This window comes from Neopelma chrysocephalum, unplaced genomic scaffold, assembly GCF_003984885.1.
Source record: "Neopelma chrysocephalum unplaced genomic scaffold, ASM398488v2 Primary Assembly neopelma1_96577, whole genome shotgun sequence".
Lineage (NCBI taxonomy): Eukaryota > Metazoa > Chordata > Aves > Passeriformes > Pipridae > Neopelma > Neopelma chrysocephalum.
The window spans coordinates 3,832-17,019 of NW_020925222.1; the positions used below are offsets into that span (position 1 = coordinate 3,832).

The 13,188-nt window shown below is 37.5% G+C and overlaps 1 protein-coding gene across 1 annotated transcript in view; it reads left to right on the forward strand.

Moving 5' to 3' along the window:
• Positions 1-799: 799 nt before the first annotated feature.
• The window catches only part of LOC113981477 (atrial natriuretic peptide receptor 2-like), a 38,442-nt gene continuing 26,053 nt past the window's right edge, over positions 800-13,188 (forward strand). Inside the window, exons 1-6 of the mRNA XM_027708886.1 lie at positions 800-880; positions 2,989-3,085; positions 6,012-6,144; positions 8,558-8,681; positions 11,154-11,258; positions 11,860-11,962. Of these exons, the coding sequence (XP_027564687.1) occupies positions 821-880; positions 2,989-3,085; positions 6,012-6,144; positions 8,558-8,681; positions 11,154-11,258; positions 11,860-11,962 (622 nt within the window). The 5' untranslated portion in view covers positions 800-820. The remainder of the gene's footprint in view (positions 881-2,988; positions 3,086-6,011; positions 6,145-8,557; positions 8,682-11,153; positions 11,259-11,859; positions 11,963-13,188) is intronic.

Here is a 13,188-nt window from a genome sequence, read left to right on the forward strand (position 1 = left end):
CAAAAAGAAGAGGCCAAAGAACCGTGTTATTTCACTTAGCAAGTCAAGCAGCAGTAGGTAATCTATGGTACACTGGGTCTGACTGTGATAATAAACTCATTTGCGGTACGATGTAATGCTAAGATGTTAATGCAAATTATGTAACTGCATATAACTTACAAACACAAAAAGGAGCAAATGTAAAGCAAATATTATTAGGTTTGAGATGACCATCTCACTTTATTTGCTTTATATACAGAGAGTTTAGGTAGACCTGAAGAATATATTACTCATTTAGCTGTCAATCCTTTCTTTTAACTAAGGTTCATATATAATATAATAATGATAATAATAATAATAATAATGGCCCATCTTCGCGAACGAAGATTTGGGGAAAGGTCTTTTTTACCTTTCCAGCCTGTGCAATGGATTTTTTAGGTGAGACACAGCCTGCGCTGAACTGAGCCCACCCTTTAATCCTAAGGTTCATCTGCCGGGGCCAAGCAAGCTTGGACAATGGCAGTGAGGTCCTCAGGACATAGGTTTGTTTAGAGTGTCCTTCTCATAGATGGATGGCCACACAGGGCTAACGACCTCCATCAGGCCAGGAGACCGGGGATTCGAACCCGTGGTCGTAGCAGTGAAAGTCCTGCACGCTAACCACTAGGCCACCAGGGGTCTCAAGGTTCATATATATTTATATCGCAAAATAGTCTTCACTGGTTTTCTTTTTAACATTTCCAGTGCTTAAATGCAGAAGTGGTAATGTACTCCTCAAACAGCTGGTAAATCAGGTAATCACTAGCCATTCCTACCCATCAGCCTTTCACTCAAGATTCCCATGTGCACATGGCCACTCTCCAGGAATTCTGAACTTGGTGATGGACAAGCAGCTGTAAAGGTAATGTACGATATTTACAGTCCTTGAATCATGATATTAATGTCTTGTGAATATTTGACAGTCCTGTTAAAGAAAATAGGATCAGTCTGGTAATCTTTTGGCTGCTGTAGTGTCTAACAAGTTGTAATCCTTAGCTTCCCTGGCAGCAAATTCCTCGTTAAGCACAAGGTATCCTAAAACACATCACCAGTAAAACCTCTTCAAGATGTTAATATACGTAGGATTCTATTAAGTAGATAATTGAATCAAAACACCCCAAAAAATTGGAATGCTGAAATTCTCTAAAAGACTTCTACACAGTGAAACCTATGATTTTGGTGAAATTGTCACTGTGAGGCACAGGAAGACAAAAGAGGTTTAGGATCTCACTACAAACATAAAATTCCAATTTAAAACATATTAGTTTATATAAATATCTCTTTTATGAGTGAATTCAAACAGATATTTTAATCCATCCAGAGACCTTTCAAGTGTAGTTGGGCACACATCGCATTTTTTTCATGCAAGTTTGATGTAATAAATATTTAAGTCCAAGCATTTTGACTAAGATTGTTAATATCAGGGGCTGAGAGCCAGAATTCAAGAGAAAAAAAGGAAATATTCAGGAGAGTTGAGTCATAATGGGTGATTTATATTGGTAGTGGCTTCAGCAAACATAAATAGTCATGGACACATCTATGTCTTTATTGTACCAGAATGACTACATGGAGGTCTGTTTCACCTGTGTATGTAGCAGAACATGTGGGTAGAAGTTGTCCTGCACCTTCAGGGACTGAGAAATTGAAGTCATAGGGTCTCATAAAATTCAGATTGGAAGGAAACTCAGGAGATCATCTAGTCAACCTCTAGTCTTACAGTTTATCTTACATAGGTGATCTTTTCTTGCCTTGGAGCTTATAATCTCTCCACCCCTAGGCCCAGCTGTGTATCTGTGTTTATGTTCACAGCATCGATTCCTCTGCCTAAGGCTCGGATGCTGCCCACATTTGACAAGGCAGTGCAATAAAATCCCCCCATTGCTTTTCTAGTTTTGAGTTGAAAGAGGCATAAATTTCAACAGTCTGAGAGCAGGGCTGCCACTAAGACAAGTGGGGACCTTCAGAGAGGTTCGGCAGAGGTACAGAGGTGCTGTTTCCATCCTGCACCATGAAGTGGGATAGGGGAGAAGAGGAAGGAGGAGGCAGAACAGCTGCAGCAGCTGGAGTTGCCAGGATCAGCCTGCCTAGCAACACCCCTTCTTAGGCAAGGGCATCTAATTCAGAAGCCACAGCAGCATCAGAAGCAGCTCTGACACTTTGTGAGCTGGGTGCATGTTAGGGAGCATGAGAGCTGTCAAAACACCAACCCTAAAGATCCGAATCCTCCTCAGTTTATTGGTAGGTACACTGCCTAGTTCTGCTTACCAGAACTTATTCCTGTGCATAGAGAAAGAATTTATTGAAGTGAAACAGCTATTTATACCAGGCAATTGTTGGATTTTATTTTAGTAATGTAGAAACCAAGAGTAATAGAAGGCTATATTGGAAAAATTTTTTGTATCATTCTATCTTATTCCATTAAAGTTGTGATGAGCAATTGTATAATATAGTGGATGAATATCTTTTAATAATATATAGAAAAACAATAGCAGATTGTATGAGTAGAAATTGTCTTTTATTAGAATTAGAATAAGCCAAGGGTGCATTATCTTAGAGTATTCTGTTCTGGTCATATAGAGAGTGTGAATTTTAATATATGACTAATATATCTGTTATAATGCAATATATATATATATATACATACACAAGTATTATGTATATCCTGTTATTGTTGCAGTTCAATTTATATGGTATGAGAATGCTGCATTCTACCTGTAATAAGCTTATGCAATCTTAATTTTATCTATCATTGGACAGATCAAAATAGCTTAGTGATCATATTTGTATACCCCTAGAAAATATTTTTTTTTCCCTCCAGAAGTTGAAGAGTGTGAGATATGCCAGGCTATGTTTCTGCATTCGGTTTGATTTCTGTAGAAGAATTATAAACTTGGGAGATGGCACTCATCCTTCCCCTGTTCTCATACTGTTTTTTATGGTGTCTATTAATTTTTATTATTTTTCTGGCAGGTGATATTAGTGGAGGCATGGCATGATTTGGATAACAAAGACTATGACTGTTGGCCCCTGGAAAAACCAGATGAGTATAACATGCTGGACTGTGGAGGTGAGTGAGTCGTTAAACTGATCAATAAAAGTGATATCTTACTTGGGGACTGGTTGAAAACCCAAAATTGAAGTATTCAGAATAATACCTCACTCATGATGACTCTATCCATGTTGGAAAGCAACTGAATCAGGAACAACTTCTCTTCCTAGAGAAATAAGTGAAAGAAAACAACTAAAACATACTTCAGAACAGTTATTTGTCCAGTATTGAGTGGTTCCAAAAGGAAAAGTAATAGCAACAGCTGAATCCCTTCCCACAGAAAGAAATAGAAAACATTTTCTTTCTCATTAGAAAACCAAATGCAATTTAATCCAAACAAAGCAGACTGGCAACTCTGCATTGCAGCAAATCTATTGAGTCATTGCTTAAAATCTCTAGTGTCAGTTCAAAAGTGGTCTGAGCTTAAAACCTTCAGCCAGTAAGCAAAATCACTGATGTTATGTGTCATGTTTTTCCACCTTGCTCAAAACTTTGTTCCATGAGTACTTCAAAAACCTTTGAGATTTTTAACCATTTACTCCTATCAGTTTCAAAAATTAATTTACATGATGAGACAACAAAAAAATAGAATAATTTTTATGTCGGTAATTGATTGAGATGGAAAAGTAATTAGAGAGCAACTGAAATTTGGGAAATTCAATTTAAGTATGAGAAAAATTTCTTACACGTCAGGGGTGATAAAACAGTGTAACAGGTTTCTCAGCAAGGTTGTGGTTTCTCCATTCTTGGAGATTTTCAAAATGCAATTAGACAAAGGCTAGAGTACCTCCTTTCCATGACCCTGCCTTGAGCAACACGGGTTTGGAACAAATGATTTCCGGAGGTGACTTCCAATTTCAAATATTCTGTGACTTTGTGACTCTGTAACAAATAAATCACTGATGTAAAGGAACACTTTGTTTATGTTGTAAAAGATAGGACCAGAGACAAGTATTTCAAAAGAGATTTTAGAAAAAGCCTGAGAAACTGATACTGATAAAACACTCTAGGTAATACACTGCTGGGTCACACTCTGAGCTCAATGTTACATTTAAACATTTTCCAATTCATTCTATTGGAAGAGCAAATGAAAAGAGCATCTAGATGGTTTTGAGTAAGACATTTATCCCTCTAAAAATTTACAATTGCTTTAACATTGAAACAGCTATTTATCAGTACAGATGACTTGTTTAAAACTATTCTTACTAATAATCAAAGTGTGAGCTGAGTACAAGGAAGACTAATGCAAGTAAGTTGCTTAATTAACATACACCCTTTACAACCAGTTTTAGAATGAACTCCAAGCTCTATCCTGCCTTTCTCTGGGGTTCTCCTTGCCATTTTCTGGGCATTTGCCAAAAGACACATATACTGTAGCTTCACTGCTGTGGATTTAACAAAAGATCTTCAAAGCTTCTTCTTCTTCATATGTGGGTGTATCTATTGTTGAAAGAAGAGGTTTGTTTACCTTTATGAGACCTTTAAAAAAAATAGAAAGTAATTTAACTAAAATTTATGCTGACCTTTTGCCTTCATTCTCTCATGTTCTCTGAAGCTCAACTCTCTCACCTCTTAGTGCAAATCACTCTAGCTTTTTTTTTTCGTAAATCTTTGTATTGTAGTTTCTTTGTGTGAGTATTTATAATGAGTTTTTACTTTTCAAGGGAGATGGGAAATAAAGAGGTTATCTTACAATTTACCCAGTTATATCTGACAGGAAATCATGTTTAGGAGAAAAAAGTAGTGGCTGCAGTAACAGTGCAAGTGAAGAATATACTTATAAAAACAACTGCAAGGTAACAAAAGAGTTCATAACTGAACAACAACAACAACAGAAAAGGGAATCTCTTGCAAGGCAGATTTACCCATTCTCTGCAGAAGTGATTTAATACTTCTTGGCAAACTGAATGCAACACAGTTGCAGGATGTAAGTAATGTGATGTGGTGCATATTAAAACCTTCAACCAATAATATATGAAAAGGTAGGTGAATGAAGTGGAAAGATTTTTGATGGTGTTATTAAAGATTATGGATTTGAAACTTCTCCCACCTCTTATCTCACTTCATTCCTAGGCCCAGAGCAGATAACATGGAGTCCTAGGGAAAAGAGAGACAATTGGGATAAATCATCTTTCCCACTTAAAAGAGTGGGAATGGAAAATGACAGATGTCTGAGTAGAGCTCCTTCTACTGTCCTCTGTTCCAGATGTGATAGAGTTCTATAAAATAAGAATGTTTTTTTTAATATATAATTATTAGTATGTATAATTTATGTCTCATGAGGTTCAGGATTTTGACTCAATTTTGTGTGTGGTAGAGTTATCTGTTCTTCTTCCATAATAAAATGCACCCGAGTGAGAGCAGTCGAGAATTAAGAGTAATGTTTATTTTGTGATCCAAGGGGAAAGCAAATATATCAGGACAAGCAGCAATACATTATACTGGAAACAAAGCTAGATTATGTAAAATGAACAGATTTTTTGTTACATTTCTCCAACTGCAAGATCTTTTCTAAATGAGTGTCAGAATTTTTCAATGAATGTGCATTTGTGGTTACCTATGTAGCCACTAAAATTGATGATGGATTTGGGCTCATAACAAGCAGAGGAAGAATACTTGGAGGGTTACTCAGGGGGTAGTAGGGCACTGGAACAGGTTGTCCAGAGAAGCTGAGGGTGCCCCGTCTCTGTAAATGTTTGAGACCAGGTTGGATGGGGCTTCGAGCAACCTGGACTAGCGGAAGGTGTCCCTACCCCATGGCAGGAGGACCCATGGAACTAGATGATCTTTAAGGTCCCTTCCAGCCCAAACGGTTCTATGATTCTATGAATAGATGAAAATCAATACACAGAAAGTTTTACATTTGTATGTGCATCAACAGATGCACATCTGTTGAATAAAATAGTATAGCAAATATTTTGGCCCATGATTGTGTCATTTCTAGGACTGGAGATGGTGTGGGTGCAAAGGCCTCCAGAAAAGGCTGTGAGCGGGGAATCCTTCAACGTGACCTACGCAGTCTTTGCTTCAGACAACTTTTATCAATATGCAGTGCAAAATGGAATCCTTTCCCACAGGTATTGCTTCCCATAGAAATGTTATCATGGTAATGACTATGTGAGGATTCTATGTGTACATATTCATAAATATAATTGGAACATATGCTCTGGGGCTCCTCACTGATTCCTTGCACGTTTTGAGGTCTCTTATAGCTCTGTTTTTCCTGATATTTCCCCCTCTGCAATGACTTTGCTCTCAGAGCAGCCACCATGGCATACTTGCCTGCTTGGTCAAAGATGGAGCACACCACTAACGTATCAGTGCAACTCTGAACATCACTTCTTGCTTCTCTACACACGGAATTTATAACTGAAGTTTTAGCACGAGACTAACTACATATCTCAAACTCATTTTAATCATAAGAATGATTGAAGTCCACAAAATGGATATGAAAAAGACACCAGTCCAACACTGAATCCACTAAATTCAGTGGTGAAACATTTTATTTTCCATGGGATTAAAATCAGTACAAAAGCTTATATATCAGCTCAGGGACTGTGTTGTGGACATCAGTAGCTAAGTAGAGAATGTTTATTTCTACAGCTCCAGATCTACAGATCTGGATCTACAAATCCAGGCCTAATACACCCTAATTTTACACTTCTGTCTGTGCATAACAATTCTCTATCCATTTATAGCAATACCTGGGTCAGAGGCTGCAGCTGTGTTTCCCTACTTTCTGTTCTGTTAGTCTAAGAGAAGTTTATGGAAAACCTCACATTTTTTGCTGTTGTTCTGAGTGTTTACATTGCAAAGTTAAGATTTAAAAGGTGTTATCCTGAGATTTTTTTTATATTGAAAGATGATTTATAATTCATTTGCAATGGCAAAAATTTAATATTTTTTATTTTTATCATCTGTGTACTGTGTTTACAAAGTTTTTTTAAGTTTTTTATCACATTTTCTGAAATGTATGACTACTAATAGTTCAAAGATCTCAACCATGAAGCAGATTTTTTCACTTCTTGGGAATGGATCTGATTTTATAGTCTTCCCAGGGAGACCCACTCTCTCAAATCACTAAAGAATCTGGAAAAGTCGTCCTCTCGTGTACTTATATGTACACATATAGAAACAGATGGCAAATATTTTTAAAGACAGAGAAATCTATGGTGAAGTTTTTCACTGCACCTCATTTTAACTAGAAGATTATCTGGTTGACAAAAGGTTACAATGGCTGACTAAAATACATCTGGCTGGAAAGTCAGTGTATGGGCATCAGCATGATTGTGTGAAGCCATGATGAAGTTCTTGAATAAAAAATACAGAATACAGGATAAATTTTAAAAAGCAGCCCTAGAGAATTAAGCACCAGCTTGATTGTGTATTTTTCTTAATTCCAAGTATGAATTCAAAGGCCAATAAATTTTAATATTTTATCTGTTCAGATATTTGGGCAATTGACAGATTTGCTTATCTCAGGTTTCGAGTATGTTTATGCCTTTGTAAGTCTAGCCATGAATACAATCTATATTAACCTAATCCTCTATATTTGTGTTTATTTCTTAAAATTAACACAGTCTTCTTATAATAAACACAGTCTTGTCTTAAATCTACTCATTACTAGGCCTTTTTTTCAGTAAAAACAAGTTGAAAAATAAATCCTTGTGTTCTGGAACTGTTTTATAGAGATCCATCACAAGTGCATAACATTTAAACTAAACTGCAAATAAGTCTGGCTGTATCTACTGAATAAACCATGTTTGCAGAATATTATTTTATCTTAAAGCCAAATTTATGAGAGTGATAACCAACTGAAAGTGTAACCGAGGAAACAGTGTTGCATCACACATTTCCAGGTGACTACATTCATCTTTAAGGAATAAAATTTCAAAAGTTGTTTTGTAGGACAGTCTATTCATAAAGTCTGATTTTTGCTTTACATTTTTGGTTTAGGGAATTGTATCTGATATTATTATCCAATATACTTATTTTCCTTGGCAATTTCAATTGTGGAGCAAAGACTGGAGCTAAATAATCTGTATGAATCATGTGCATAGATGAAGGTATATAATTGAAAACACTGAGACTGAAAGTAGCCAGGGACACATATAGTGATAGTGGAAGTCAAGTAATGAATGATGTCTCTGTGCTGGATGAAGTCGTGCCAACTAATCTCACCTGGTCATGAAGTCAGGCTGGGGAGAGAAGTCGAGGTTGGTCCCTGGTTGCAGCACAGTACCTGCTAGATGTCCCTACTGCATGGCAGTGGGCAGTGGTCCAGTTGACAACAATCTTCTTTGCTCCAGGAGTGCTTCAAACAGAAGGGGGACAGAAGAGAAAGAAGTGGTGCAGCAGTGTTTAGGTCTCTTCATATGTTTTTGCTGCTAATTTTTCTGAGAAGGATAAAGAACAAGCTGTCATGTACTTGTTGCAATTTTTGTGAATGAGGAATGGATGTAAAAGTTTTTCTCTCTCCTGCTTGGCTAGCAATGCTCCTGCTGCGAAGGAATTTTGTGAGGAGCATGAATGCCCTGCCAGATGGAAAGATGCAAATGAGGAGAACTGCTGTGTCTACCATGCCAACATTCATTCCTGTCCTTTGGCCTTCATGGTTAGTATGATGGTACAGCATAATGTGCTCTGTTCTTGGTACTAGATGAAACATCATTTTAATAACCAGGTTGTAACGGTAGATGAGTTGGAGGGGGGAACCTTCAGGCCCTGGCTTCAGTCCATTACCTGGAAAGGTGCATGCTCTCCCACCTTGCCCCCCACCTTGTGGCTTGTGACCCCCCCCAAAGGAAGCACACACACTGACCACCAGGGAGGGACGGACGAAAGAGGAAGTTTAATGTGGGGTAGGGGTTTATAAAGCTCTTGGGAGGGTCAAAGGGGACCAATTAAAGGTGAGGCGTCTTACAAAAAAACAATCAGGTAGGGAGTTAACAGCCAAATAAGGAAGGGGTTAACAAAAGACCAATGAGAACACCTTAGGACATCTTCCCAGGACACTCCTACCTGAGAGATAAGGGGTCTTACAGAGGGTGTCGGGAAGAAGGAGCAGTGACTTTGCAAAAAGCCATCTTAATACATGTTTAAATAACATTAAAAACTTCTGATTCACCAGTCCATCTTTAGCAGGACTTTTTCCATAAATCCATTGCTACAAGGTTGAAGTTCGTGAAGTCTTTCTGTAATTACAATTAGACGAAATCTATAGTTCACTAAAACCGCTGTGACGATGTCTGTCAGTTTCAGAATTTTTTTGCACTGGATGCTGAGGCCACAAAGCAAGTGGTTGGATCCTTGGGCAAGGCAGTATCCAGAATCTCTCACTATGTTTAGTGAGGCCAGTTTCATAATTTTGAGATTACCTGACTCGGATTGCTGTGCAGTCAATAAGGAAAGAAAGACAGATCATTGCATTCTAAAACAAGCAGGGCAAATTTTCTGTTGAAGGTATTCCTGCCTCTCCAGCTTACAGAGGGAACATGAATGATTTGCTTGGATTACTAGAGTTGAGGGGGATGAATATCACTGGCTGTGACTTGTAGAACTGAAGCCTGTATGCGCATGTCCTGAGATAGAATGATTTTTCTCTATTATATCAGTGTAAAAAAAAGAATCCAAATAAAGGATAACAAAATTTGTTCATGCAGTATTAGCAAGATCCATTCTTAGCTTGTCTGCTTGGCCTGTCTCTCTTTGAATGAATACTTAAAGTTCTGATTTTAAAAACACAGTTTGGAACACCTTAATTTTTTTTAATCTGTGAGGTAAGCCTTACCTTGCATACTAACCTTCATGCAGTTGCCCAGTTTTTCTAGTTGAGGTCCCTTCTGGTAATGTGACATTCTTCCTGATCAAAGATGGTGTAATAGAAAACCTAGTCTACACATCTTGCAGCTGTTTCATGTACCCTTCTGTGAGAAGGCCTAATTACTTCTCAAGATCTCCAGTTTGCTTCTTGGCAGTCCCTTTGAAAAGCTGTTTTCTTAATGACTCCCTGAGAGCCTTAGCTGATATCAGAACTTTGGTTTAAAAGAGGAATCCCTGTTGGACCATCACACCAATACTTTTGTCTAGAACCATAGTAAAGAACTTCAACATCCCACCACTGTCATGACCTCTCCGTTGCTTCTCACTTTCACAATTAGTACTGCTTGGAATTAAGGTATGGAAATGGCAAAAGCATGTTAGCTGACGTGCATCATCTGGCTTCTTCATAATACTGTAAATACTTTAGTTTCTGTTTAGAGGAAATCTAAGCAGATTGACTGTCAAACAGCAAGGCCATGAGTGTCACTGCATAAGATTGAAAATACACTTCAAAGAAAGTTTTTTCCATTGTCTGAGGAGGTTTTGATTTTCACTTTTGGGTTTTTTTTTTTTCAGTATCATGAGTTTTAAAACATTCTATTTGTGTTAGCTTGACTCCATTTCTTTTGATTTAATCTATTTCTTATAGTCCTTTGAAACAAGTACCTGAAGAAATACCTGGAGATAGGAGACAAACTGAATCCTTTCAAAAAACCAAAAAACGACAAGATCTTTGGACAGCCAAAATAGTCCTCCATGATTGCAGTTGTAGGAGGTTTACATCTTAATAGCTTTACTGAGACATGCTGTGCAAACAGACAATGAAAAGGTGCCTCACTTCCTCGCTAAAGAAAAAGGAAAAAATAAGCTGCTCTATCAAAAGTAATACTTCAATAAAACCCATTGAGAAAAATATTAAAAGTGGGATATGATTCTGGTTCTAATATAGCAAATTCTGAAAAAGTGCATTAGCTTCGTAGGGTTACTCATTCTGTGAGTACACTACTGAGGCTCATGTATTTTAAAAAGTAACAATATTTGTGACATTTTAACTCAATATAGGAACAATTGCCTGTCTCTTATTTTATCTTTTATTTTGTCACAGAACAGTGTTGCTTGTGTTTTGGCATATTAATTGATTTAGCTATAAAATATCGCTTCATTTGCTGTTAGAGAACATAAGTAATTTTGAGAAGGTAAAAAAGAGGAGCTAGGACTTCCATTGTGTTGTGCTTTACTGACGTAAGCAACATGTCTACTAAAGGGTAAAGGAGGAATTTGTGGTCCATGGATCCCAGATGATGGGCAGATATTTACTCACACTTTGTCTACTGCTGGAAAAATGAGCCAAAGAAACTGGACTGCCAAGGTAAACTATATTTATTGCATATGGCATTTTATCTGGTTTGCTCTTTTCAGAACTTACTTGCTAGTAATTTAAAGCCTTTCATGTATATTCTCCCCATCCATTTATTTGTGTGTTATATGTGTAAATGATGCATATAGCTGAGTAATATCAATTCCCAACTGACTTGACTTGAAAGCATCAGTTTTATGCCTTATGTAGTTATTGGAAGTAGTGGGGATGGGAGGAAAATGAGTCCATTTAAGGCCAACACTAACAATATACTGCACTACTGACTGGACTGTAATGCAGGTTCATATGATCATTATGGGCTTTCTGGCTGGCAGAAATAACGGGGAAGTAAACATGGCAAAATGTACAGGCCTGATAGCCCTGCTTGGTGAAAAGAATACACACCAGGAGGGCAGTCAGATCTGCCTTTCTCACAAGAGCTGTCTCTTCTGCTTCATTTTGCCCACACAGTGAAGGACACCTGCCCTTCCTGATTCTGAAAAACAAGTACAAATTCTTTTGAAGGTCATCACAACTGGGCAGTTCTTATCATAAAGCCTAGTGTATGCAAGAGAAACTTTGATGCTTGCTGCTTTTTTCACTTGTTTGGCAGGTTGTTTTAGTTCATATGGGTGTGACTTCTCTCATTGCGCACATCCGAGTTGGGAGAATGCAAGCTGCTCTGGAAGCAAAAACCACAGTCCTTCCTGCAGTAGGTATGATATAAAATGAAAATGTGAGGGAACTGCTTACTGACTGCAAATCTGAATGCTTTTATTATTCATGTATGGTGACCAAGAGCAAAAGTACCTCCTACCCCAACTTAGCATTGAAAATACACAAATGTATTTCCGAAATTCTTCTTCACATAACACTGAATATCCAAAAAATGTTTGAGCTTCTAACATGTATTAATCTAGAACAGCAGAAAGCCACTCTTGTCAAATAAGTAAGGTGATGATCAAATACCATGATCAATGGCTTCAGGTACTACAGGGCTTGTCTGCAGTTTGTGGGGATGTGAGAATATTCTAAGAAATGTTCTGAGGATCTGGACACTCTTCATCTGAAGAGGAGCAGACAAGTGTTAAGGAAATTGGATTAGTAGAAATCCATATTGGTTCTCTTTTTCACATAAAAATAAAATTACTCCCAAAGGCATCGGTCTTTCATTAACTTTGGTATAGCTGCATGAAGGGAAGAAGAAATAACTGTAACAATTCTCTTAGCAATGTAAAATTTAAAAATTGGACTTTGTTTAATAAATTAGACACACAACCTGAAGAAAAATATTGGTTAAAATAGGAATGTCATCACAGTACTCGTCAGCTACCCTTCTGGAAATTTGAGAATATATTTTCTAGTGTTATGGAACAGAAAAAAAGGACAGAAGCCACTCCAGTGTGAATGGAAGTATTTTGCTATAGAATTTTCTATTCATTTCAAGGCAACAGCAGCTGAGTTTTCCAGGAAACTTACACTTTATCAGAAAAAAAATGTTAAAAATGCAGCTCTACCCCTCAGGCAGAAAGTGACTTCTGTTATTATCCTGGCATTACACTGGAATTAATGGGGTTGAGAGAGAATTATTACTGAGCAGTGGATTTTGTTTTGTTAAGGCTTTTTTTTTTAAAAAAGGTACATAGTGACATTATTACATTGCTTGAGCTCATCTCACAAGGCTGAAGTATAGCATGATATTAGTTTAGTCACAGAGGTAACACTGAAAGACCATTCAGGACATGGGAGAAGGAGTTTTGTCCTTCAGGGTTTCTGTTTTACATCCCATCAGATGCTGCGGGTGATTTATATAAGATCTTGGAGTAAAAGAAATCCTTGAAGTATGGGTTGTAAGATTTCTTTCTGCAGTTCCCAGTGTATTCTGCTGCTGAATAAGGGTCACTGGCTTCTGGGGATCACAAGGGCTGGAATAAGTACAAAG